Consider the following 24,448-nt stretch of genomic DNA (forward strand, 5'->3'; position numbering starts at 1 on the left):
GGGGGGGGGGGGGGGGGGGGATACATCTTTTTTTGTTACTTTTTAACAGTCACTTGACATGGATTTTGTGTGTGTGTTTTTAACAACAATAGGATGAATTTCTTGAGCAATATTTTGAGGGAAGAAGGTGGATTTGAGTACAAGAAGGCTATTGTTGATTCGATTGTGATCCTGATTAGAGATATCCCAGATGCTAAAGAAGGTGGATTGCTTCACCTATGTGAATTCATTGAGGACTGTGAATTTACATATCTTTCTACTCAGGTTAATTTCCTCTTTTCTTGCTAATCTTGGTTTTCTTGTCTATCCACATTATTTCATTGTAATTTTTGTTTTCATTAGGTTTCTGTGATGTTGTATTTGTTTATTTCTCACCTCGATCTATCCATAGATACTACACTTTCTTGGAAATGAAGGACCTAAGACCTCTGACCCCAGTAAGTACATCCGATACATATATAATCGGGTGATACTTGAAAATGCAACGGTTCGGGCCAGTGCAGTGAGCACCTTAGCGAAATTTGGTGCCTTGGTTGATTCATTAAAGGTAGAATTGTTCTGGTTTCAGTTTGTGTCATGACTGAATGCTGCATTTTGACTTTAAAACTGTTTCTTTAATATGCTGCAGCCTCGCATATTTGTGCTGTTGAAACGTTGTCTGTTTGACAGTGATGATGAGGTTAGTCTTTAGATTTCATGCCTTCGGTTATTTTTATTCTTTATTACTTTGTTAATGTTTGCTTTATCCTTTTCCTTTCATGTTAATCAGGAGAACCATTCATTGATTTGTGAAATTTAGGGCTCTGTATATATGACTATGAGCAATCATGTGCTTACTTAAGTATTGTTGTTTCCACTCCAAAAAAAAAGGAGTAAGGAAAATAAATAGCCAAAGATTCCATATTTATTCCATATTTCCCTGATTAACATTCATGGTGTTGGGATTTGCAGAACTCGTTGGCATTTACTCATAAGAATTCCCTTTACAAACCGAAAATGGTTGAGCCTTTCAGTTTGTCTTCTTTTTTCCCTCCCCCATATCTTGTTGTCATTCGGTCATTCCTATGTAAACTAGAAAGAAAGTATTCCTTGTCTTAACTGTTTAACTATGTTTTAAATTCCTTTATGGCTAGTAACTTAGATTTCGTTTCTGTTGCATGTACTTGTTTTTAGCAACCTACATATGTGAGAGATCATCTGAAACGAATAGTTCTCTATTGTATTTGCTGATTGTGATATGTGTTTTTGTTTGTTTATAGTATTTTTCAGTTAGCTCCTCTGTCTGTGATTGCGATATATGTTTCTACTTGTGTCATATTCTTTTTTCAGTTTACAAGTGTTGCAATCTTTTGGCAGGTCCGTGACCGTGCTACACTTTACTTGAATACCCTTGGTGGTGATGGTGCAGTTGTTGAAACTGATGAAGAGGTGAAAGAATTCCTTTTTGGTTCACTCGATGTCCCTTTAACCAATCTGGAAACCAGTTTGAAGAACTATGTATGTAGCTTCTCTCTATTATGATCTCTAGTTCTTTTTGCATTTGTTATCTCATGTTTTTCTATAATGGTGGCAGGAGCCCTCGGAGGAGGCATTTGATATTCATTCTGTACCTAAGGAAGTCAAATCTCAACCCTTGGCAGAGAAGAAAGCACCTGGTAAAAAGCCAACTGGTTTGTCTGCTCCACCGGTGGCCCCCACTTCCACTGTTGATGCGTATGAAAGATTATTGTCCTCTATTCCAGAATTTGCCAGTTACGGGAAGCCTTTCAAGGTTCGTTGATCAATATTCATAATCATTTATTTTCTAGGGAAAAGGGCCTGATATACCCCTTAACTTTGCCATTTGGAGTTGATATGCCCCTCGTTATGAAAGTGACTCATTTATATACCCTTACCGTTATACAAACGGCTCACATGTATCCCTACCGTTACAAAATGAGCTCACACATACCCTACATTTAACGGAAGTGAAAAATTTAGTTTTAAATTTATATTTTTGACTTTTAATTTTTTTTAAAATCGTTTAGGGGTATATATGATTCTTCTAGCAAAGTTTATGGTATATTTTAATCTTTTTCATACATAAATTATTTTTTGACTTCTTTGATTATCATTATTTGAGTTTCTTATTCTTATTTTTTTTCTTTCCATTCCTTAGTGTAAAGAAAAAAAATTAAAACTATTTTTTTGTGGCTATATTATAATTTAAAACTATTTCTTTTGGCTATATTGTAATTTAGTTTTTGTATTTGAAGAAAAAAATTGGGTCGTCTATAATAAATTTTACAAGAATATTAGTGAAACATAAATAAATTTGACCATCAAAATAATAAATCTAAATTAGTCATTGAAACAAAAAAAAGTAAAAAAATATGTTTGAGGATGATTAAATATACCCATATGGGATTATATTTTTTTAAAAATAAATAATTAAAAAATTAAACTAAAATTAATTTTTTTTCACTTCCGTTAGAGGAAAAGGGTATATATGAGCCATTTGTATATAAGTAGGGGTATATATTAGCCGCTTTCATAACGAGGGGTATATCAGCTTTAAATGGCAAAGTTGAGGGGGTATATCAGACCCTTTTCCCTATTTTCTAAGGTGATTTGTTTTGTACTTGTTTAAGCTAATATTTTTTTTCCATGTATGACCAGTCATCTGCGCCAGTGGAGCTAACAGAAGCTGAAACAGAATATGCAGTTAATGTTGTCAAGCACATTTTTGACAGTCATATCGTGTTCCAGTACAACTGCACCAACACTATTCCTGAACAATTGCTGGAGAATGTATTGAACTTTTCTTTGGAGGAGTTTCTTGCATTTTAATTTGACCTGATCATCATTTTGAAGTGTTATTTGCCTGCTGCAGGTCAGTGTTATAGTAGATGCTTCTGAAGCTGAGGAATTTTCTGAAGTAGCATCCAAACCTCTCAAGTCCCTTCCATACGATACCCCAGGGCAGACATTTGTGGCTTTTGAGAGACCGGAAGGAGTCCCTGCTGTTGGGAAATTCTCAAACACATTAAGGTTCATCGTTAAAGAGGTATAATTATTTTGTGAACAGATCTGGATGGAGTCATGACTTGAGAGATGACCATGTTTAGCTTTTTTTCCTTTTCCTGTCTGGTAGTTCAGCTTTTCTGGTAGTCATGTAACTTGTATGTATTGAAAAATCTTCTCTATAGTCTATGAATAGAGACTTATATCTGATATTTTAGTTTGGATATGGATTTTTGAGCTGTGAATTGTGGTCACTTGTTAACAACTATGCATGCCATGTAAAGTTGTGTGGAGCATCTTGACTAAGGTGTCTTCTTTCCATAATAATAGCTGCATCATTAGCTCAGCCTGTTCAAAATAATAGCTGCATCGTTTTCTTGGACCCTTTTCTCCTAAAGTATATAATTCAGATAGAGTATTGAACTCTAGACCCAACCAAACTAACAACAGGAGGAGTGAGTGACTTTTTAGCAATCCTTCCCAGCCCAACCTCCAAAAGGATAAAAAAATAGAACTGCTGATTTTTTTCTTTCTGTCTGTAGTATTCAACGGTTCTGATTATTAAATGTAGCTCCGTGTATCTTGCCAAATTGTTTCTTTCTGTCTGTAGTATTCAACGGTTCTGATTATTAAATGTAGCTCCGTGTATCTTGCCAAATTGTTTCTTTCTGTCTGTAGTATTCAACGGTTCTGATTATTAAATGTAGCTCCGTGTATCTTGCCAAATTGTTTCTTTCTGTCTGTAGTATTCAACGGTTCTGATTATTAAATGTAGCTCCGTGTATCTTGCCAAATTGTTTCTAAGATATCTTTCCTATGCAATGTGATGATATGCTATGCTAATTTTTGGTGATACACTAGGTGGATCCATCTACTGGTGAAGCTGAAGATGATGGTGTCGAAGACGAGTACCAGCTAGAAGATCTTGAGGTTGTTTCAGCAGATTATATGCTAAAAGTAGGAGTGTCCAACTTTAGGAATGCCTGGGAGAGTTTGGGAGCAGATTGTGAAAAGATAGATGAATATGGTCTCGGACCAATGGAAGGCCTAACTGAAGCTGTAAATGCAGTTATCAGCCTTCTTGGCATGCAACCTTGCGAGGTTTGTCTTTCATTCATGGTTCTAATCAACTCAAAACACTCTGCTAGAACTCTTTTAAAGCAAGGGCATACTTTACAGATTTGGCTAGAACTCAATTCATATTTGGGTCGAACCTTTTCTGAGCAACTATGCGTATTTCTCTTTATGTGGTATCCTAAACTGTTCTATTATGATGTTTCTCCAGGGTACTGAGGTAGTCCCAAGCAATTCAAGATCACACACATGTTTATTATCTGGTTTATACATTGGCAATGTAAAGGTTCTAGTTCGGTTGTCATTTGGAGTCGGTGGGCCAAAAGAGGTTGCAATGAAACTGGCTGTTAGGTCTGAAGATATATCTGTCAGCGATGCAATTCACGAAATTGTTGCAAGTGGCTAGTTTTGTAGATGAGTTCAGATCAATACTTGTAATAGAAAGTGGATTTATTTTAATTTTTTTTACCAAGTAAATTTGGTCAGTTCAGAACTGCGAGGTACTCTTCAATGAGTCAGTCGGCTGGGGTAATTCAAACACTAAATTTGACTTTCTCGTTCTCTTTTTTTTTTTTTTTGGTTCGAAGGAAAGAGTTGATAGTTCTAGTCCGTATATTTTGCATTATATTGTCAAAGTGTTACCTGATGTACTTGGTTCGAGATACAAAGTTGGCACACCATGCTTGTTGTATTCATTCTAAATTTTGCTATTTTGATGGTTCATTCTTTGTGTGATTGGAAGTTTGTCTGAATCACCGTCCTTTGGCCCTCTTCTCACACCTTTAATTGTGCAAGGAAGGGGTCAGGATTGGAAAATGAATAAACTACCAAATAAGACCGATTACTTTAAAGACGATGCATTATATTTGTGACAACCTGATGAAATATATTTACATGAAATTAATCTTTCACCACTAGACAACTGCACTCACTTTCAAAAAAATACAGATACAACGTTATATTTAAGATATGAAGCAGAATAAAGAAAATCATTTCCATTTAGCATAAAATCTTTGATCACTCCACAGCAACATTCTTTTCACGGGAATTGCAACATTTCTTTCCTTGAGATGCAAATGTCTAGGAACAATCCGGTTTCTAAGGCTGAAAGCAAAGTACTGAGGGAACAGTTTCAGTTCCTCAATATCCTTCTTCATACCCTCAACCAAATACTCATACTTTGGCCACAAGTTGTGTTCAATGCTATAACCAAATATAGCAGGAAATCTAGCACAAAACTTGGCTGATTCTTCATAAGATAACCCAATTCCCTGCAAAAATGTAACTTTTTCTTGCAATTTATCCACTCGGGTATTCAGTAGATGAGCATTTAAGTTTGTTGGCAAGTTCAAGTTTCCAATGTCTAATTCTTTAAGATAAAGCAGTGTTGGTCTCAAACAGAATTGGACATTGGATTCAAGAATTTGAGGGCATCGAAGAATTAAACCTTGAGTTTCTTCTGGGGTTGCAGCTAAATCAAACTTGAAGAAATCAAATACAGATTCAACACTAAATTCAGGAGTAAATACATGGTCACAAACAAGAGCAATTCTGGATATATCAGCCTGGGAGAAACCTTGGGAATTGAGGAAGTTCACCGTGGATAAAATTTGGGAAAGAGATTCTGGGGATGGGTTTGTTTTATAGGTTTTGGTACCAGGCTTGATAATTCCAAGAGATTTTAGATAACGGAGATTTTCGCGGTGAGAAGTATGAAATCTGAGGAAAGGAGGATTTGGAGATGAAGAAAATGGGATATTTGTGGCAGAGATGAAGAAGAAGTTTTTTGTAGTTGGGATAGAAGAGCAAAGAAACATAGCTTCTTTTAGCCACATTTATCTACATTGTCTATTTGTCATGTGGCTCCACATATTTATATGTCATCGTTTGTTATGACAATATACTTCTTCCCTCCCAAATTGACAGTTTTTCTTATTAAAATAACGCCTATTAGTCAAAATTCTCTTTTTTCTCTTCTCAAACCCACAGTGTTCAGGAAAGCTTGTGTGTACTCTAACTATTTTTGCAGACCACCTACTACATCCAACCAACACATGTAATGGATAACTCTGATCTCTGTTTATCAATGCTTGACCGGATCGGAAAAAATTACCTAACATTTTTGCCTCTATGAAAATTAAATCATTAACTACGTCACACCTTAAAAGTGCCAAAATGCACTTAGTTTTACCTGTAAAAGGAAAGGAACAATTTTACCCTTGTGCCATTACAAACAAGCTAACAATATTACCAGCACATAAATTTGCATATACAGAGAATTCTCAAATATGATAGAAAGCCTGAAAACAATTAACATTTTTACAAAAAGAAAAAAAAAATCTTGTTAATGGAAACAATGAAACTGGAGGAGAACAAATAGGAACGTTGAGGAAAAGAAAAAAGTTTATGCCTGGAATGTTCTGTCAACTGAGAATTTCAATATCACAACAATTTTTTGATGGTGGCAAAAGTAAAGCTTGTTTTCATTCTTCAAGATTTTTTTAAAAAAGAATTTTAATTACATAAGCAGCTGAAACCATCAGACAATTTTGACAACAAACAGGTTATTCTTTACAACTGGTGCTGGTCTAGTAATATATGTCAGATTCATGTGGAAACAATTTGGTTTATCTGACTGAAATATTAACTAGAATTAAAGAGATCTACAGGTTATGAAGATGCCAAAAGAAATCACGAACCCACAGGCTGGCCATGAAAGAAAATGAGAATGAAGAGGGACTTGAGATAAATAACAGAATGAAGTGTTTCATAACTCAGATCACACTTCTGTGTCCTCCAAAAGCCCAAATCTGCCAAAGAAAAAAAGAAATTAAGATCTTGTTTTAATGGTAGAATACATAGGAAGCTGAACTGTGAAGAGTCAGATAAATCTATTGCGGAGAAAACAAAAGAGAGAGATAGATGAGTATCCCTTGTTTTTTTCTTTTTATTGAAACAGAAAATATCAATTGTGCGGTAATTGATTGTAATTCTTTTCTTTCAAGTAATTATTTGATATTCAAGGCTAACCGCTATGCAGGCTAGTCCAAAACACAAAACTGAGGCCCCAAAAATGAGAAGTGGAATAGGGTTATTTATTTGTGGATTCGGCTCTTCTTCATTTCTTCATATTCTCACTTGGATGGGGGATAGACGTCTCATTTTAAATTTATGGTTTAGATTATATGCTGAATTGAACTTTTGTCAATGCGTTCGATGATGAGGATATCATGAGCTTAAACAAAGAAGTGGGGATTCATATAATAGGCTAGTAGTTGTTGTAAGCAAGACTTAAACCATGATTGGATAGTAGATACTCCATATATATTTTTGCTTCAAAAAAATTTGCCAATCTCAATGCATATCTCACCCATAAATATATTAAAACTTCTATCCTTTTTCTCAAATCTGGTTTTCTAAATTTCTAACCTCCAAACTCTAAGCCTTATATTGCCTATATATTTCATATATTGAAAATTTTCTAGTATCACTAATTAAAGGCCTTGAATTTGCTAAAATTCAAATTCATTCGATTGGTTCAATATTTAACATATCAAGACCTTGTGTTTTCAACGAAGAAGTGAATACAAATTCAGAATATTATTACACTAGCTATTGACCATGTATATATAAACAGAAACAAGAAAACCTCAAAGCAAATACATTTTGTGAGTAAAATATAGTAAAAGCTTAAAACATGGGGTAGGAATTCAGTTGGTATGAAGTGGCAATAACAGAAGTAAATATATTCTGTGAAAATAGCTATGTTAGGACATGAATTTAGCTAAAGAGAGGAAAGTTCAGAAATCAGATATGGAAATATTTATTACTCTAACCATGGTTAGGACCTTCTTTAATTAATCAATCTCAATCATGTATTTAAAAATTATGATATGTGTTTCCCATCCAAGTAAGAACTTGGGAAATGTAGGAGCTACCATCCATTATTTGTGTAAGTTCTTTCCTCATGCACATAAACTCTGTAATCAATGGTTCTAAACTTATTAGATTTCTTCATCTCATTAGAATTTGGTTTGATGCTTGTTCATTAGGAAAAGAAAACCACTGTAAAGCTTACCTTCAGGTTTGTATCCCAACTTCCTGTACATAAGGCACTTCCGTCAGCTGACAGTCCCAGACAACTTATTCGCCCTTCATGAGAGTTTTGAACTGATCCTAAGTTTAGGACCACCTATTGATTCAAAGCACAAAGGCAAGAAATTAGGCTGATATCAGATAAGAACAAAGACATCATAAATATGTACAAAACAATCAAAATGAAAATGCAATCTAGAAAGGAAAATGGTAGTAATAAATTTAAATGTTACCTACTAAAAAAGAAGAGATTGAGTATGCTTGGATCAAGAATTGTCTCAAAATGTTTGCAAACTAGATAATGTTTAGAATTATAGAAGAATGTTTTGGAGAAATGAGTTAAAAAGCAAGATGCAACTTTGTTGTACCTTTGCTAATAGGGTGTCCCACACGTAACAATCACCATTAGAGTACCCGACAAAGAGAAGACGGCCTGAGATAGAAAATGCCATGGAAGTCACATGAGGGATGTCACCGTCACCATGCGGTTGGTTGTATACTTGCAGCTGGTGTCCAGTCCTAATGTCAAATAATCTGCAGCTTCCATCATCTGAACCAGTTCCAAATCTATTACCGTCAGGGAAGAACTTTACAGTATTAACATCACTCTCATGTCCATGAAATGTTCGTTGAGCTCGACTAGCAACTCGGGTGTCCCACAGTCGAGCAGTTGTGTCACAGGACCCAGACACAAACAGTCTGGGGTTAGATGAACTAATTGAGACACTGGATAAATGGAAAAGAAATAAGATTGCTTCCCAATATACAAGCAGAAGATACGTTAAACATACTGCAAAGTTTAAGGACAAAGAGAGTATAATTGCATAGCCCATTGACCACAACTTACCTTAATACATCTGCAGTGTGCCCAGATTGAAACTCACCTCCAAACACAGAAGTTCTTAGGCCAGTAGTTATATCCCAAAGTACACATGTTTGATCACCAGAACTAGTTATTAGGTGAGTATCCTCATCCGGAACATACTGACACGAAGACACATACCCCTTATGCCCACTAAGCATTCTCGATACTGGATGGATCCCATCCTTATCGATTGGTGAATTTAAGTTGAAGATAGAGCAGGCACTGTCAAGGCCGCCACAAGCAACAGACTGTCCACTAGGAGAGAAGGCACAGGTCATAACCCAAGCACATGGAAGCTTAATTGCATGGGTTTTCTGGCTTGTGAGAGCATTCCACACTATTAATCTACCATCTTGGGATGCACTGACTATACGATTTTTTTCAGGAGTCCAGTCCAGTGAATAGACCTGCAAAATATTTTTTAAAAGTTTGGTAATACAACTTCACAGTTACAAAGTAATACCCCTATATTATGATCTCCAACACACATCAACTAAGTTGCCATGGATTATAATGTATATGATGTTTCCTTATTTACTTGCAATGGTCTCTCCATCAATACATCAACAAAGTTTTTAGAGGATATTATCCGCACATAAAGAAGCAAAAGTAAAGAGCAAGTATGATTACTAAAGTATTCTCACTCCATTTAGTGAGTACTGGTACTTGGTGTTATGCAGTTGTGGTAGTTCATGAGTATGATGCTTACTTAATTACTTGCTTTAGTCTCTCCACCGGTGGATTGTCATTTTTGATCTTTTACATTGTAATAGCTAAGTCTTATAGCTGCCTTCAGAAAAGCCAAGTAGTTTCCGTAACAGCTTCCAGCAGTGAAATTAAAAGAGCTCACTTCAGTGCTTAAAGTGTGAACCAAGATGAGGCAAGACGTGGGGTACGGCACTTTATGGCCTGAAGCAAGGCTAGAAAAGAAAAGTGTGCGCCTCAGCAAGAATGCCAGAGGCGTGAAGCATCCTTAAGCGAAAAAAGCGAGATTTTTGGAAAATTTCACTGAAATAAGGGTTAATTCAAGGTCTAGTTTTAAAACCATTGCAACAGAGACTTGCACATCTTCTTCCTGCTGCTGATACTCGAATTTGCTGCTCTTTTCTCCTCCAATTCTAGTGTTGCAATGTAAGTTCTTATCTTCTTCTTTTCGCCCCTTACTCTTTTCTTATCTCTTCTCCTCTCCTCTTTGATTTTTCATGAAACCTTAGACGAAAATGTTGTACTCTTCCTCTCCAATTTTTTTTGAGAAAGTTAACTGGTATTATAAACAGAAGGAAGTACACCAATAGTGTGCTCCTAAGTAGTTACATCAAAAATATGAAGGAACATCCAAAACAAATCTATCACCTATATCCATTATAGACTATCTAAAAACAGAGTGATGTCCCCTATATCCTTAGGTACAGATTGAATACACCAAAAGTAGAATGTTGCTAGACAGTTCATCTTCATACTTTGGAAGGAAATGCTCTTGTTCTCAAAACATCTCTGATTTCTCTCCTTCCAAATTGTCCACCAGATGCATGCAGGGACAATCTTCCATCTCTCCTTGTGTCCTGATTGATTTCCATCCCTATTCCAACATGCTAGAGCTTCTACAGTATGTCTTGGCATGGCCCATCTAATACCCCTGAGATTAATGAACCATTGCCATAATTTTTCAGTCACTTTACAGTGTAAAAAAAGATGGTTTACTGTCTCTGTTTCAGCTTCACAAAAAAAACATCTGGAGCATAACTGCCTTCCCCTTTTCATAAGGTTGTCCTGAGTCAGAACTGCTTGATGTGCAACTAGAGGCTCCTGGTTTCTTAGGAATCAAGGCAATGAAAGTTGCATTAAAACTCTTCTCGAAAGTTTGATTGGAATGGAAAACCTGAATGGTGTTAATGATGCCTTCTCCATAACACACTGGTTGAGGCATTACATTATTCCTTCTTCCTTCTAAGACCTCTAAAGCCATATTTTCTCCAATTTTCTCTTCTACTCTACTCCTTTTTGGAATTCTAGAAGAAGAATAGGAAGAGTATAACATTTTCGTCTAGACAAATTCTTAACCAAATTCTTCTTCAAGAATTTGGTTAAGAATTTGTCTACGGTTTCATGAATTCGGTTAAGAATTGGCTTCAAGAAGATAACTATCATTTTCGTCTAGGGTTGCATGAATTTGGTTAAGAATTTGCTTAACATGTTATGAGGATTATTTTTTGAGATAAAGGTAACTGACTATCTAGTTTAAGTATGTTATGAGGATTATTGACTATCCAGTTTTAGTATCTATTAATTAATTTTTAATTTCAGAAATGGAAGATTTGCTTAACATGTACTTCTATTGAGTTCTTGGTCATTTATCTATGCGAATTTAATATTTTCTAATTTTGTACTGTATTAAATTGCGCTTTAGTTGAAAAAAGCATGCCTTCACTTCATGCTTCAGTGAAGCGAGCAGTCGTTGCTTTTTTTTAACTTATCGATTTCCAAAACACTGGCTAACAGCTAGTTAGATGTTAGCTTGATATGATAGTTATCTTGCTTTCCTAGTGTCCAAGTTTTTAGGTGGCACATATTAGTGACCAAGCAATATCCTTCCATACAAGTAATCCCTCTGTTTCAATTTGTTTATCTTACTTTCCTTTGTAGTCCATTTAAAAAATAATATCTCTTGCCTTTTTTGACAACTCTTTCATTCTAACTTTTTTTTTTTGATGAAGTAAGTAGATTCATTTCAAGGCATCAAGAAGATGCAAGCTTTACAAGGATAGATCAGTTAAGCTCACAAAAAAAAGGATTTGTAGCCTCTTTCTAACTAACTTTCCACATGACATGTTTCAGACCACAAAATTAAAATGACATTTTTGCATATTCTAGCTATCTTTAGTTTAAGACCGCAAGATTCAAAAGCCTTCTATACTTCTTAAACTACGTGTCAAGTCAAAACTCGACAAAAAAATTGAAACGGAGGGAGTATAATGTATCATTCAGGTTGAAAAAAATAGATTACAATCAACTGTGTTAGACCCTTGTCAAGGACTAACTAACCAAATCTGCTCTTGTTGTTTTGATCTTCTTCTACTGCTCTGTGCCTCCACTTTTACCTTGTAGTTTATTATTTCTAAGAATTTTTTTGTCACCATGTTATGTTTTGACTTCGAGAACAAAATTCAATTGACACCTTGTCAAGTAACTATACTCACAATGTACTAGGTTTTGTCATTTCCAATCATAGAATGGTTGTTGATTTTACTTCAAGAACCAATTAACTCGTGCACCCAGCAATTATTCATCTACTGAAGGGGAATGTGAAAAGGCAGTAAAGCAGACTAAAGAAAGAAAAGAGGCGACAATTAATCCTCACATAACAACCACAACATTGAAGAATAGAGTGGTTTAAACATAAACTTGCTCAGCCCTTACACTAAATTCATGCACAGTTCAAAAAATGTTTGTGCTAGCTTCGTACATGTTAGGGGGTCCTACGATAGCAGTAAGACTTTCAAAATGTACTCCCTTTACTGCATCATTAACAGTTAAACGTGCTAACAGGACCAGACCAAAAAGACAAAAATCCACGGTCTCAAATTCTCGTCCTGAGCTCATTATGACGGTGTTTGATTGACTGCACAGCTCAAGATGTTAATCTAGCTTGTTTATTTCATTAATACACAGAAAATATTAATAGAAAAAGTTAGTTTCATAAACAAAAAATCACATTAAGATTCAAGAATTCTTTTTAAATGTTCATCAAGATTCAAGAATTAGAATATAATTAAACGAATTTGAGTTAATTTTCATCAAGATTCAAGAATTAGAATATAATTAAAATTTAAGTCGTGAAAGTAATGGATCAAACAAACAATTCGTATGTCCCAGATAAAAAGGATAGGTGTTATATACATATAAATTGTAAGAAAGAAAGCATGAATTTCGTTGTATAAATTTGAATCTAAAATTCACAAAAATGGAGAAAGTATCTTACCTTTCCAGTGTGTCCTTGCAGGATCCTACAACAAACTAGATCTGTTGGGCCGAACGTTACCGGAGTTTTACCTTGCGTCTTTGCATACCCAGAAACTGCAAAAAAAGAAAACCAAAAAAAAATCAAGATCTCTGAGTAATTACGGAAACAGCTTCAAATAAGAAAGAAGTAGAAAGAACTAACCATCTGTGTCGAGTAATTGGAGACGCTTCTGCTTAAGTTTTTCACGGAGATCATTTACAGTCTGTGTAGCGGCCATGTGCCGCTCTTTCAGCTCCGCAACTGACATTTCTTTAAGGAAATTGAAACATGATTTTCACAAAATCGCAAGATTTTTTTTGGCTTTTGAATTAGGGTTTCTGAAGAAGAAAGAAAAAGAGAAAGAGTCTGGCTGAGACAGCGGCGAGTCACGGAAGTTGGTGGTGGTGTGAGGGTGGTTTCAGCCTTTTACAGAGAGTTGTTTGCCTGATAGCCGCCGGGCCCACCGCTGTGCATGACGTGTGCTAGTGGGGTCTACAATGACTTCATTCCTCTTTGGGCTTCCGGCCCAAAAGAGAGCTACGAGTACTATTTATGTTAATTTGTCGACCCATGGGAAAATTTTTGTTTTCCGTCCTGTTGTGCCAATTTTTCGTGTGTAAGGATTTCATTCAGGGAAAGTCATTTTTATTAAGAATTTCTCGTATTCATAATTTGAACTTCAAATTTCTAATTAAAATAAATATAGCTTCATCCGCACCACCACAACATATGGTGGTGTGTAAGGTTTCCCTTTTATCTTTGAGCAAAAGTAAATTCAAATGTCATATGTTTTGACTAGTTAGCATATCACATGTTTATGATTTGCATAAGTTTCTGACATCACAGAATAGTTTTAACTTTTATCATTAAATAGAATGTTAATAACTTTTTAATTTTAACGTGAAAAAATTATTTTATTTGGAAGCATTCAACTTTTTTAGCTTCACAATAATCGCTTTAGTCGACATAAGCTAGGACATTAACCGCTTGTCTCTAGATAAATTTTTATCTACTCTGATCGTACTATTTCTCTATGTTAAACATGGAAAGTAAATTTATTACTTACTTTTAATTTGTTGAACGAATGCATATGAGATTGTGTCCACGAAGTATGAGGTGTTCTAGTGAAGTCCATAACGACTTCAATAACATCAATTATAAGTTTTCTTTTGCATTTTCTATCAAAATAAACTTATAGTAAGTCGTTAATCTAGGGGAAAAATTTCATTACTTGTCTCACTATTGATACGTATGAAAAAAATCTCAAAAAAAGTGATTTCTCAAATCTTATCTTCAAGTATAATTTAGAAAATGTTATACCTTTAGAATAATTAGCTTTTCACATAATTTAATTTACGGTAGGTAACAATTTCTATTTTCACCATTAAATAGACTATCAATCATTTCATACCTAAATATTCAAAGTCAAATATATTTTAAAGTAAAGAAGGGGCTTTGTCCTAAAATATTTGATTTTATTTTTATTTTTAAAACTATTACTTTTGTGACCTTAGATTGAGTCAACTTGTCTACACTTTTAACATTGATTGCTTCTCCCCAAGTAAATCCAGTTCCATCCCCAACCGTTAATTATTGTGTGATTTCTGTGTTAAACACGGCAAGTGAATTTATTACCCTAGATTTGATGAATGTATGCAAATTTATTCGTTTTATATTATGGTTGGTTTGTGAGATTTGGCAACTACAAAAATTCATGTCTGATACCTTTATTAACTACTATTAGAAGAGTGAGTATCAACATGTCTGTTAGTTGACAATAAAATTCAAATTAGGGATATTTTTGTAATACTCTTTTATGCTACGTGTCATTTCTATTGTTCTCAATAACCTGCATCAGCTATCCTTTTGCCTCTCTGTCACTACTGTGTCTATCTTCTCCACTGCACAACACAATACAAGCCATAGAAGACCACTCACAATTCCAACATTCTTATTAGTTTCCTTTTAATCTAAGAACTCAAATCTACTTGGAGTTATATACAGAAAATTGAGTGTTTTTTTTAAAAATCAGATTTTAGGCCGAGGTTTAATTTGAGTTTCACTCAACGATTTTGGCATAGTGAAGAAAAGCAGATATCCATGTGAGTATTTTGTATGAAATTGGATATTTAATGTTCTTGCATGTGAGTATTTTGTCATATTTGCTTTAATTTTGTTTCAATTGTTGTTGAAAGTTATAGAATTGCAGATTTATTTTCTCAATATATAATTTATTAGATCTTCTGAGACTTTCGATAGTTTATACTAATTATATACTAGCTAACTGATGATTAGCATGAGTCTCCACTTTATTCTTGCTTTCATTTCGATTCATAATTTTCCTAGCTGTTAACACTTTGTTCTCATAGTGTCTTATTCAGTCAAATGAACATGCATTGTTTCGAAATTTTGCTTCAATAAAGAAAAAAAAAATGGGCTAGAAATAAACTGAACTCTGGATTTAACCTTCGATTTATTTTCATTTCTTACAATTGCTTTATTTATGCCTCTAACCAAGGTAGGAATATTATTATATTTTCTCTTTGTTCTTACAGAGTTTTAAGCTAATTCATTTCATTTTTACTCTTTGATCATTTGAGGGTGTGGAAAAATTTCGTTGGAATTTTGGGATTATGAATATTTATTTTAAAATGTTCCTTTTTACTTGAACCATTTGAACATTATTATCAACTAACAAGGAATGGACTTGCTTTCATGGTTAATAGGTAATCTTCATGTCAGTTATAACTAATAACTAAAAAGATTTTTGTCCTTCTGTTATATGAATGTGATTTTCATGGCTATGGCCTATGTATTAACTGAATAATTTGATTCCAATTAAGAAAAAGCGAGTAATTTGCTGAGAACTTTAATGACCGTTTAGAAATCTATTTGTCGTTGGTACAAATGCACAGATTGAGCTTGAGCTTATTAAAGTTGTAGCATCAAATATGTAGTAGTGGTGGAAATATTTGGGAAAATCTACTTGCAATTATATTCGAACTTGTTGGTTTCACTAAAAGTTTATTCAAAGATATTTTCCCAACCATTTACACAACTATATGCACTCAAGGCTATTACGTACTATATTTTGTTGCAAATAGGTAAATGCCAAATGATGAGGAGACATTTGGATGGATGAAATTGTGTAAGGCCATTTGTGGGTGGACAGGCACGTCTACAAGATTTTGACTTCTTCATCTAATGAAGTTTGTACAACTTAGGGAGTATAGATGTTTAATGAGAATCTCTGTTTAATTAAGTTCCTTTTCAATGTTCCTTTACGAAATTTACATTTTAGTTTGATTATGTCTGATTGCAAACTTAATCATGATCCGCAAATTTATAATTTTGATCCAAACATGTAAAAAGTACTCCAAATCACATGTTGGGTCCGTGCGCAGCACGGGCATTGGACATCTAGTATATATATAATTACTAGTAAAATTACCCGCTTCGTGCGGATATTTAATATCACAAAATATATAAAATAGTACTTAAAACCTAAGCATAAATTAATGACCGTAAAAATACGTATCAGGATCTGTAACATAAGCAATGGCGTCACTGAGCCACTCAACATGAGTAAAGTACACAAATATTTAATTGTGAAGAAGAAGAAGAAAAAGAGGAGGAGGAGGTTCAGAATTTTCGTTGATTTAAAATGAGAGGAAATCTCTCTATTTATAGACAACAAATGGTAGTGTGAACAAATGTTTATTATGCCTTATCGGAAAGGTTACATCTATTTGAAAAAGTCACAATTTTTCATAAAAGTCGCAACTCTTCATTAATGTCGCAACTTTTCATAAAATTCGCAACTCTTCATTAAAATCACAATTTTTCATAAATGTCACAACTTTTCATGAAAGGGGAAGGCTAATTTTGAAAATAATTAAATTAAAAGTGAATTCTGGTTTGTTGTGGCGTAGACGGGCTAAGGTTCTCTTTTATATATATATATGATTTTCAAGCAAATAGCAAGACTATTGTTTTAGAGTAAAACCCCATTAAGTTTTGACTTACTTCGTTTTCTTTTAAATTTTCACTTTATTGCTGGAGTCTGAAAAATCAATTTCATGGATCACGATTACAAGTTTTAATTTGGTTAATAGAATATAACATTAAAGAGTAGTATCAAATTTATCCAACAAACTGAAACTGATAAACAAAAATAAACTATGTCAAATTTATTTCCAACAAAAATAGTGATCTGTCTACACACCACTCTCTTCAATCCCCCGGGATTACTCAGGATATGTTGTTGACTTGTTGTTTGGAAAGAAAATGATAGTACTAAGGAACTATACACTTCAAATTTAGTTCTTCTTTAAAGACAATCCTGATCATTTTAGCAAAAGAAAAAAAGGGGTGAATGCGATTATTTATCGACCAATTTATATAGTTACATAAACTACTCCATCATATAATAAAATATATTTAGATACTAAATTAGATGCTCTGCGTTATAAGTTGCCACCAGGATAAGTACAGCCATTGTAACCTAAGAAAAAGAAAGAGGAAAAAAAAGATGTTATTTGTTGACAAAAAGACAGGGCCAATTAATCAAGTACCAAATATGAAAGCTACAGCCTTGCAAAACACGTGTTTAACTAGTTATTAACAGTTTGAAATTTGGATTGACATTTGTATCTAATTTGGAAGAACACTTTTGTCATTGAATTATTATACCACATTGGATGTGGAATAAAATCATAGCAAGATTTCAGTATAAATTATACCAATATTTTACTAATATGAAAACTAAAATGCAAGCAAATGATGTTTTTTTATAACTCCAGTAATCAAACAAGAGGCAACATATTCAATCAAGTACTCAAATGGTATTGTGGAGAAGTGTTGGTGCAAGATGAGAAGAAACTTACTAGGATTTGTTGAGGTGAGGGAAGCGGTCTGAGAGAAATCACAGTTCCAGGGATTCCTTCCAGCAGTTTGATAAAGAACATTCATAGCATAAGCAGCATGCGATGCAACAGTATTTGGTTCAAAGCATGGACCGCCTTCTTGAATAGGGCTACAGTCAATACCCATGCTACAGGCGTAGTCGAGGTTTGACTGTAATTCAGAATCAGGAATTCCTGGCTTTGGCAAGCACCAAGTAGCTGATCCTGTTGGCTTTGGTGCTGGTGTAACTGGAGTTGTCGGTGTTGCTGGAGCAGGGGTCACTGGAGCTGTAGGAGTCTAACAAAAGACACAAAACGAACAAACATAATAAGGATCTTCAGCATGAGTTGATTATTGAGTACTGGCCTTCAATCCTAATGTACTTTCTCTATCCCCTGCATCTTATTCTAATGCAGCGGTACATATGCTACCTTCTGTCTGTATTATTCGTCTCTGAAGATTTTTGCACGCTTGTTAAGAAAGACATTAGAATAGCCTTCAATGGTAAGAGTAATTTTCTAAACTATTATTTATCTCTCCTAATCGTATCATAATATTCCACTAGTTGGACTAGCAAGGATCAATTTGAAAAATAAGGAAGTAACAAATGCTCCTTGCCTTTCAAAATGTTAAAATATTTGGGACATATACAATTTGCCAAAACGACTAATATTTGTGATCGAAGGAAGTACTACAGATATTACCTATATGGCTCTTGAAACCTAAAATCTATTATCATTTGATTGAAAACATATATTTTATTTATGTCCTTGGAACTTATTTTCTGTTTTTGGTTCAAACATGTTTTCGAAACTTGTTGGATGGCAAATTATTGTTCTCACCTGGGAATTTTTTGAGAGGCCAGCATCATAAGTCGTGGAAAGATCAGGCTTGAAAAGTCCAAAGGAGCGTTCCGAGCCAGGCCCAGGCTTCAAATCCTCGTCATAGAGAGCAAAGATATAGGTATCGACTGATATTCCAGGCATCAATGGAGTGCCAACCATAGACCTCAAGTGGTTTATCAAGTTACCGTTATAAGCTTTTGCATTATCCATACTTGGGCCTACTTCATTTGGATCTCCCTTGTATGGCCACCCTGTCTCTGCAACCACAATTTGAATTTCCTTAAATCCCCACGCATTCAGGGCTGAACGTACGGCGTCAACCTGCAGGCACACAAAATTTTCTCACATCAACCTGAGCAACTAATTAAGGACAATTTATTGAAATTGGGAATAGAAGCGTTACAGAATTAGAGCAGTTGATTTAGTCAGCAAGTAAAAGGAGAATCTATTGATAATGGTTCTAGAGCGGTTATGATATCAGGGAACAGTGGAATAGACCAACTATATTCGTCTCGATTAATATATATATATATATATATATATTTGCTTTGTTCGTTACCCGCTTTTGGACCCCACGAATTCGGATTCACGCCTCCTGGAAGTCTCATTTTGGCATAGCGCTGCCTACCAAATATCTTCCTCTTGAATATATATACTCTCAATGGATGCATTAAAAAAAGCTTTCAATGTGTCCAGTTACTCCATTCCAAACTCATTGGTTATAAATCCTAATCTATCTCTAACTTGGACACCATGAAAATATCAAAACAATATGGTGCCATTTATGATTTTTCAAAACAAAACATGTGCACTACTTTTTCTAATGTGTACTTCCATTTACAAAATTTTGATGGTATATATTCTTTTGAAAGTATAGCATTCTACTGGGCCCTGCACACCAAACTTTGCAGAACTATTTTTCAGTTTGAATTCACTGTTTACATATGTCCAAACAGATTCCAACGAAATCAGCAATAATTTTGCTTATCAAGTTGTTATCCTTTCATATGTAAGAGTCAAGTTTCCCATTAAATATTGTACTACTCCCTCCGTTTCACAAAGAATGACCTGGTTTGACTTGACACGGAGTTTAAGTAAATAAAGAAGACTTTTGAATCTTGTGGTCCTAAATTAAAGTTATGTCAAATGTACAAAATTGCCCTTAATCTTGTGGTCTTAAACATGCCACGTGGAAAGCAAAAAGTAAAATGTCACCAAAAAAGGAAAGAGGTCATTCTTTTTGAAACTGACTAAAAAGGAAAAAAGATCATTCTTTGTGAAACGAAGGAAGTATAACATTTGAGAATCAGAACCTTGTCCAATTACTATTTTTTAATGAAAAACAGGCTGTCATTACCACGCAAGAGTCAAGATCCAGAGTACTAGATGCTTTTTAGGTCCCATCAAATTGCACAAAAAAAGGCCAAGAAATAGAGGTCACTGAGTAGTGATTATGGATAGTTGGCCAATTATTAATTATTATTGTCTTGCCAATTAGTACTCCCTCCGTCCCTATTTACTTGTCCATATTTCCTTTTTTGGTTGTCCTTATTTAGTTGTCCATTTTGACAAATCAAGAAAGGACAACAAATTTTTTCCTATTATACCCTTATTTACACTTCTTGAAAATTGTAAAAGTGTATGTTGTTTCCCTCCAATTTATTTCACTTGAATTCAAATAAGTGGTTGTAATTTTGAAATGAAAAGTTGTCATAAGGGTAAAATTGTAACTTCACTGTGCTAATCATTGTTGCCTTAATCTGTGTGTCATTTCTAAAGTGGACAACTAAAAAGGGACGGAGGGAGTATTAAATTACATACTATTCATTACTACTACAGGGGGGAAAAGGAGCCAATCAGTAAAATGTTCTTACAGTAAGAAAGTACTCCCTCCGTCCCTATTTACTTGTCCATATTTCCTTTTTTGGTTGTCCCTATTTAGTTGTCCATTTTGACAAATCAAGAAAGGACAACAAATTTTTTCCTATTATACCCTTATTTACACTTCTTGAAAATTGTAAAAGTGTATGTTGTTTCCCTCCAATTTATTTCACTTGAATTCAAATAAGTGGTTGTAATTTTGAAGTGAAAAGTTGTCATAAGGGTAAAATTGTAACTTCACTGTGCTAATCATTGTTGCCTTAATCTGTGTGCCATTTCTAAAGTGGACAACTAAAAAGGGACGGAGGGAGTAGTATTGTCATAAGGGTAAAATTGTAACTTCACTGTGCTAATCATTGTTGCCTTAATCTGTGTGCCATTTCTAAAGTGGACAACTAAAAAGGGACGGAGGGAGTATGAGAATATAGAGTTGAAATATTTTCTTATACTACCACTAGCTTTTCTGCACATGCTCTTGAAAGAATGTGTCAGTTTGTTGCAGTAAACAAAATTAGTTAACTACACGGGGAAAATTCCTACAGCATCTTAATTTTTCATAATAGCTACTACAAGATATATTTAGAAACTACGTAAAAAGTGAATTACTAACCTGTGCGTCAAACATATTCATGTATTTGATACCGTTGCCTGAATCGACCCGGCCAGCATTTGGTTGGAAGAGACAGAATGCCAAGGTTTCAGGTCTAGGATCACTCTGATATGCAAAGAATGGGTATGGATTGATCATCAAAGGCGAACCATTTTCCTTGTGAAATTGCAGCAGAGCTTTCAGTGAGTCCCCAAATACTGGACTGAATAACCCGGAAGAAGGCGGGTCGGACTGGGACAAAATGGACATGGCGTGTACCGTTGATACCTTGATTCTACCACCAAGGGAAGCTGCGTTGGCAGCACCATTTCGGTTAAAAAGTACCACGTGCAAAGATTTTTGAACTTTACACAAATAAATAAATAGTACACACAGATAATTTACTCCATTCAATCGTACGTAGATCCACTATCAACTTTAACAAATCAAATATCTTTTTAATAATGATTTTATCAAACTCTTATATTCATTTTCTATGATGCTCTCTCATTTTTTCAGTTTCTTATCGTCATAGAAATGTTGCAATGTGTTTGAGACTACAACTTCTAAAGATATGCCTAGTATGTACTTCCTCTGTTGCAATTAAACATGTTAAAATGAAATAGAGTAAATATACGAATAATGGATGGTGTAACTTATACTGTTCCTAGCCGTGTTTTCAAAAACGTTTCTGGAGCGAGTCTTGGGGCGGAGCGTACCAAAAACGCTCCGGAGCATAAATTAAAGACGTAAATTCATAAGGCGTAAGTCCTAAAATTTGAGGCGTAAGCCCCGAGCATAAAAACAGAAGTCCTGGCGTAAAAATGTACGTCCGGATGTTTTTAATTTATTTTTTTTGAACTTTTTTTGCTTTAAATCATATTTTTATTATTGGTGTAATGATATTTCTCAAATAATAATTATAATACTTTTTTTCTTCATTATTGATTGTTAATGCTTATCTCAAATAAAAATCATAAATCATTGAAAGGTTTACTTTTGCTTATTTTATTACTAATAAAACTATAAAATTGAATATAAATGAGACTACGCTCCATAGATTAATGGGACTTACGCCTCGCCTCACGCCCCGCCTTTTAAAACACTGATTCTTAGTATGTGCTCACCCTGTCCCAACCAAAAATGGCGCATTTCTATAATTTACAAATAACTTAATTTAAAACTAATCATTTACTTTTAATAAAATAATTTATAACTGTATAAATATTTACGGTTTATTTTAGATTATAAATTTCAAAAGATATGATTCTTTTATTTAAACAATTTAAGAAATCTATGTCAAATTTGATTAAAAAACTTAGATACTTGACTTCTAAATTCCGCGTAAGAAACATAAGTCAAAATCTGAAAGACATTGATCAACAACCACCTACCAGCGTTGAGGGCGTTTTGGACATTTTGCATGGCGGGCAATAGTTTGGGAATAAGGTTCTGATCTCCTGAGGTCACGACTTCGTTACCCACATTCACCACAATTATTTTACTCGCCGGATAGTACGCCAAAATATTGTTATTAACCCATTGTCCGGCGAAATTTGGATCGGCGGCAAGCGCCGGGATATCTCCGTTGGAAGCACCAATCACAATCCCGATCCCGGTATTCGCCAACGCTTTTATGATAGCCGGATCCGCTCCGTACAACCTCACCTTCTGAATGCTCGTCGATTGAATGAGTTTCACCGTCTCCGCCGGCGGCGGGAGGTTGTCGGCAACTTGGCCGTAGTTTACACCGATAAAAGCCTGCGAATCTGAATTACAAGACGAATTAGTATAAAAAAAAAAAAAAAATCACGTTGAAACTTGTTTAATCATACAAGTCATTTTCAGATAAAGACAATTAGTTTTATTTATAATAAAATCTCTCTGCGCTGTCAAATTTGAACACAAGTGTTGTCTAACACCATTAGACAATTGCACCGACTGAACAAAAAAAGTTATCGAGCTGAAAAGCAGTCAGGCTTTTTCTTCCAGAAAGCAAAGTATAAATTCGATTTAACAAAAAAGTCAATTCGCGTCTTAATCAGAGAAAGTGGAAGTTAATTACCTGCAGAAGAAAGGGATTGCAATAAAACAAGGAAGATAAGGAAGAAACTGGAGAGTTTTTGTGGAGCCATTGATGAAGTTTCTATGTGAAGAGGAAGAAGAAGGAGGAGGAGGAGGAGGAGGAATTTAACGGTAAAATGAATATATATATATATATTTATGATGGGTGGAGTGGGGTCCAGTGTGAAGAAAGTGGAGTAGGTTTAACAAGTGAGGTTTGAGGGAATGAAGGTGTGGACACAATGTGTGTGTGCGTAGTTCAGTAGAGTACAAGACACAGTTTCGGTGCGGTTTCGTTTTTAATGTCTTGGTCTTTGTAAGGTGGACTTATATACACCTCCTTAGTCAAGTTTTATCTTCATTCTGTTTATTTTTATCAGTTCATTTTAAATTCTATATGCATAAATAATAATTGTCAAGTGGAGTAGATTTAACAAGTGAGGTTTGAGGGAATGAAGGTGTGGACACAATGTGTGTGTGCGTAGTTCAGTAGAGTACAAGACAGTTTCAGTGCGGTTTCGTTTTTAATGTCTTGGTCTTTGTAAGATGGACTTGTATACACCTTCTTAGTCAAGTTTTATCTTCATTCCGTTTATTTTTATCAGTTCATTTTAAATTTTATATGCATAAATAATAATTGATATAAATATTTTTATTACGATATTCATATTAATTAATATATAATTTTAAATTTTAAGAAAATAATCGATAAATAAAAGTTCAAAGTTATACAGTGGATACTTTGGAAATTTGCAATTGCTATACTTTAGATACGAACCGTATATATATACGATTTTGTTTGGGAAGTGGCAAACTAGATATAAATCACACTAATAGGTTATATAATGGTGAATAAATATATTATCTGTACAAAGATATTGACCTAAATCACACCAGCCATCATTAAAGAATTTAAGTGGATTACATAAAGATAAGCTTTTCTTTTCTTAAGCCGAGGATTTGCTAGAAATAAATTCTTTATTTTTAAGATAAAGATAAAATTTGGGTATATTTTTTTTTTTTAGACTTCACTTAGTGAGATTACATTAATATGTTACTTCTTATACATAGTAAAGAACAAAGTATAAGAAGGTGTGTGTGTGGGTTGGGGGGGGGGGGATGTTTTT

General features: G+C 34.4%; 4 protein-coding genes and 1 long non-coding RNA gene across 5 annotated transcripts in view; 2 read left to right on the forward strand and 3 right to left on the reverse strand.

Moving 5' to 3' along the window:
- Nucleotides 1-4,787, forward strand: part of LOC102583052 (coatomer subunit gamma) — a 9,844-nt gene extending 5,057 nt beyond the window's left edge. The window contains exons 10-18 of the mRNA XM_006365031.2: nt 93-264; nt 392-547; nt 629-679; nt 1,357-1,497; nt 1,574-1,771; nt 2,659-2,790; nt 2,873-3,046; nt 3,865-4,104; nt 4,289-4,787. Coding sequence (XP_006365093.1) covers nt 93-264; nt 392-547; nt 629-679; nt 1,357-1,497; nt 1,574-1,771; nt 2,659-2,790; nt 2,873-3,046; nt 3,865-4,104; nt 4,289-4,483 — 1,459 coding nt within the window. The 3' untranslated portion in view covers nt 4,484-4,787. The remainder of the gene's footprint in view (nt 1-92; nt 265-391; nt 548-628; nt 680-1,356; nt 1,498-1,573; nt 1,772-2,658; nt 2,791-2,872; nt 3,047-3,864; nt 4,105-4,288) is intronic.
- A 279-nt stretch (nt 4,788-5,066) lies between these two features.
- Nucleotides 5,067-5,912, reverse strand: LOC107058496 (uncharacterized). Its single transcript, XM_015304285.1, has one exon. The coding sequence runs from the start codon at nt 5,910-5,912 to the stop codon at nt 5,067-5,069; it is 846 nt and encodes a 281-aa protein (XP_015159771.1).
- Nucleotides 5,913-6,541: 629 nt separating this feature from the next.
- Nucleotides 6,542-13,400, reverse strand: GB2 (G protein beta subunit 2). Its single transcript, NM_001287957.1, is given in 6 exon segments — nt 6,542-6,887; nt 8,156-8,269; nt 8,541-8,898; nt 9,020-9,444; nt 13,017-13,111; nt 13,200-13,400. Coding segments are annotated over 6 exon segments (1,134 nt in total). The 5' UTR covers nt 13,306-13,400; the 3' UTR covers nt 6,542-6,851.
- A 1,414-nt stretch (nt 13,401-14,814) lies between these two features.
- LOC107058499 (uncharacterized) lies at nt 14,815-16,311 on the forward strand. Its single transcript, XR_001472094.1, has 2 exons — nt 14,815-15,139; nt 16,142-16,311. It is a non-coding gene; the product is annotated as an uncharacterized lncRNA (long non-coding RNA).
- A 1,192-nt stretch (nt 16,312-17,503) lies between these two features.
- Nucleotides 17,504-23,392, reverse strand: LOC102583709 (glucan endo-1,3-beta-D-glucosidase-like). The gene is given in 6 exon segments (NM_001288281.1): nt 17,504-17,541; nt 17,924-18,239; nt 18,785-19,108; nt 21,279-21,568; nt 22,652-23,026; nt 23,323-23,392. Coding segments are annotated over 6 exon segments (1,413 nt in total).
- Nucleotides 23,393-24,448: the final 1,056 nt, after the last annotated feature.

This window comes from Solanum tuberosum, unplaced genomic scaffold (assembly GCF_000226075.1).
Source record: "Solanum tuberosum cultivar DM 1-3 516 R44 unplaced genomic scaffold, SolTub_3.0 scf00531, whole genome shotgun sequence".
NCBI classification, from domain to species: Eukaryota; Viridiplantae; Streptophyta; class Magnoliopsida; order Solanales; family Solanaceae; genus Solanum; species Solanum tuberosum.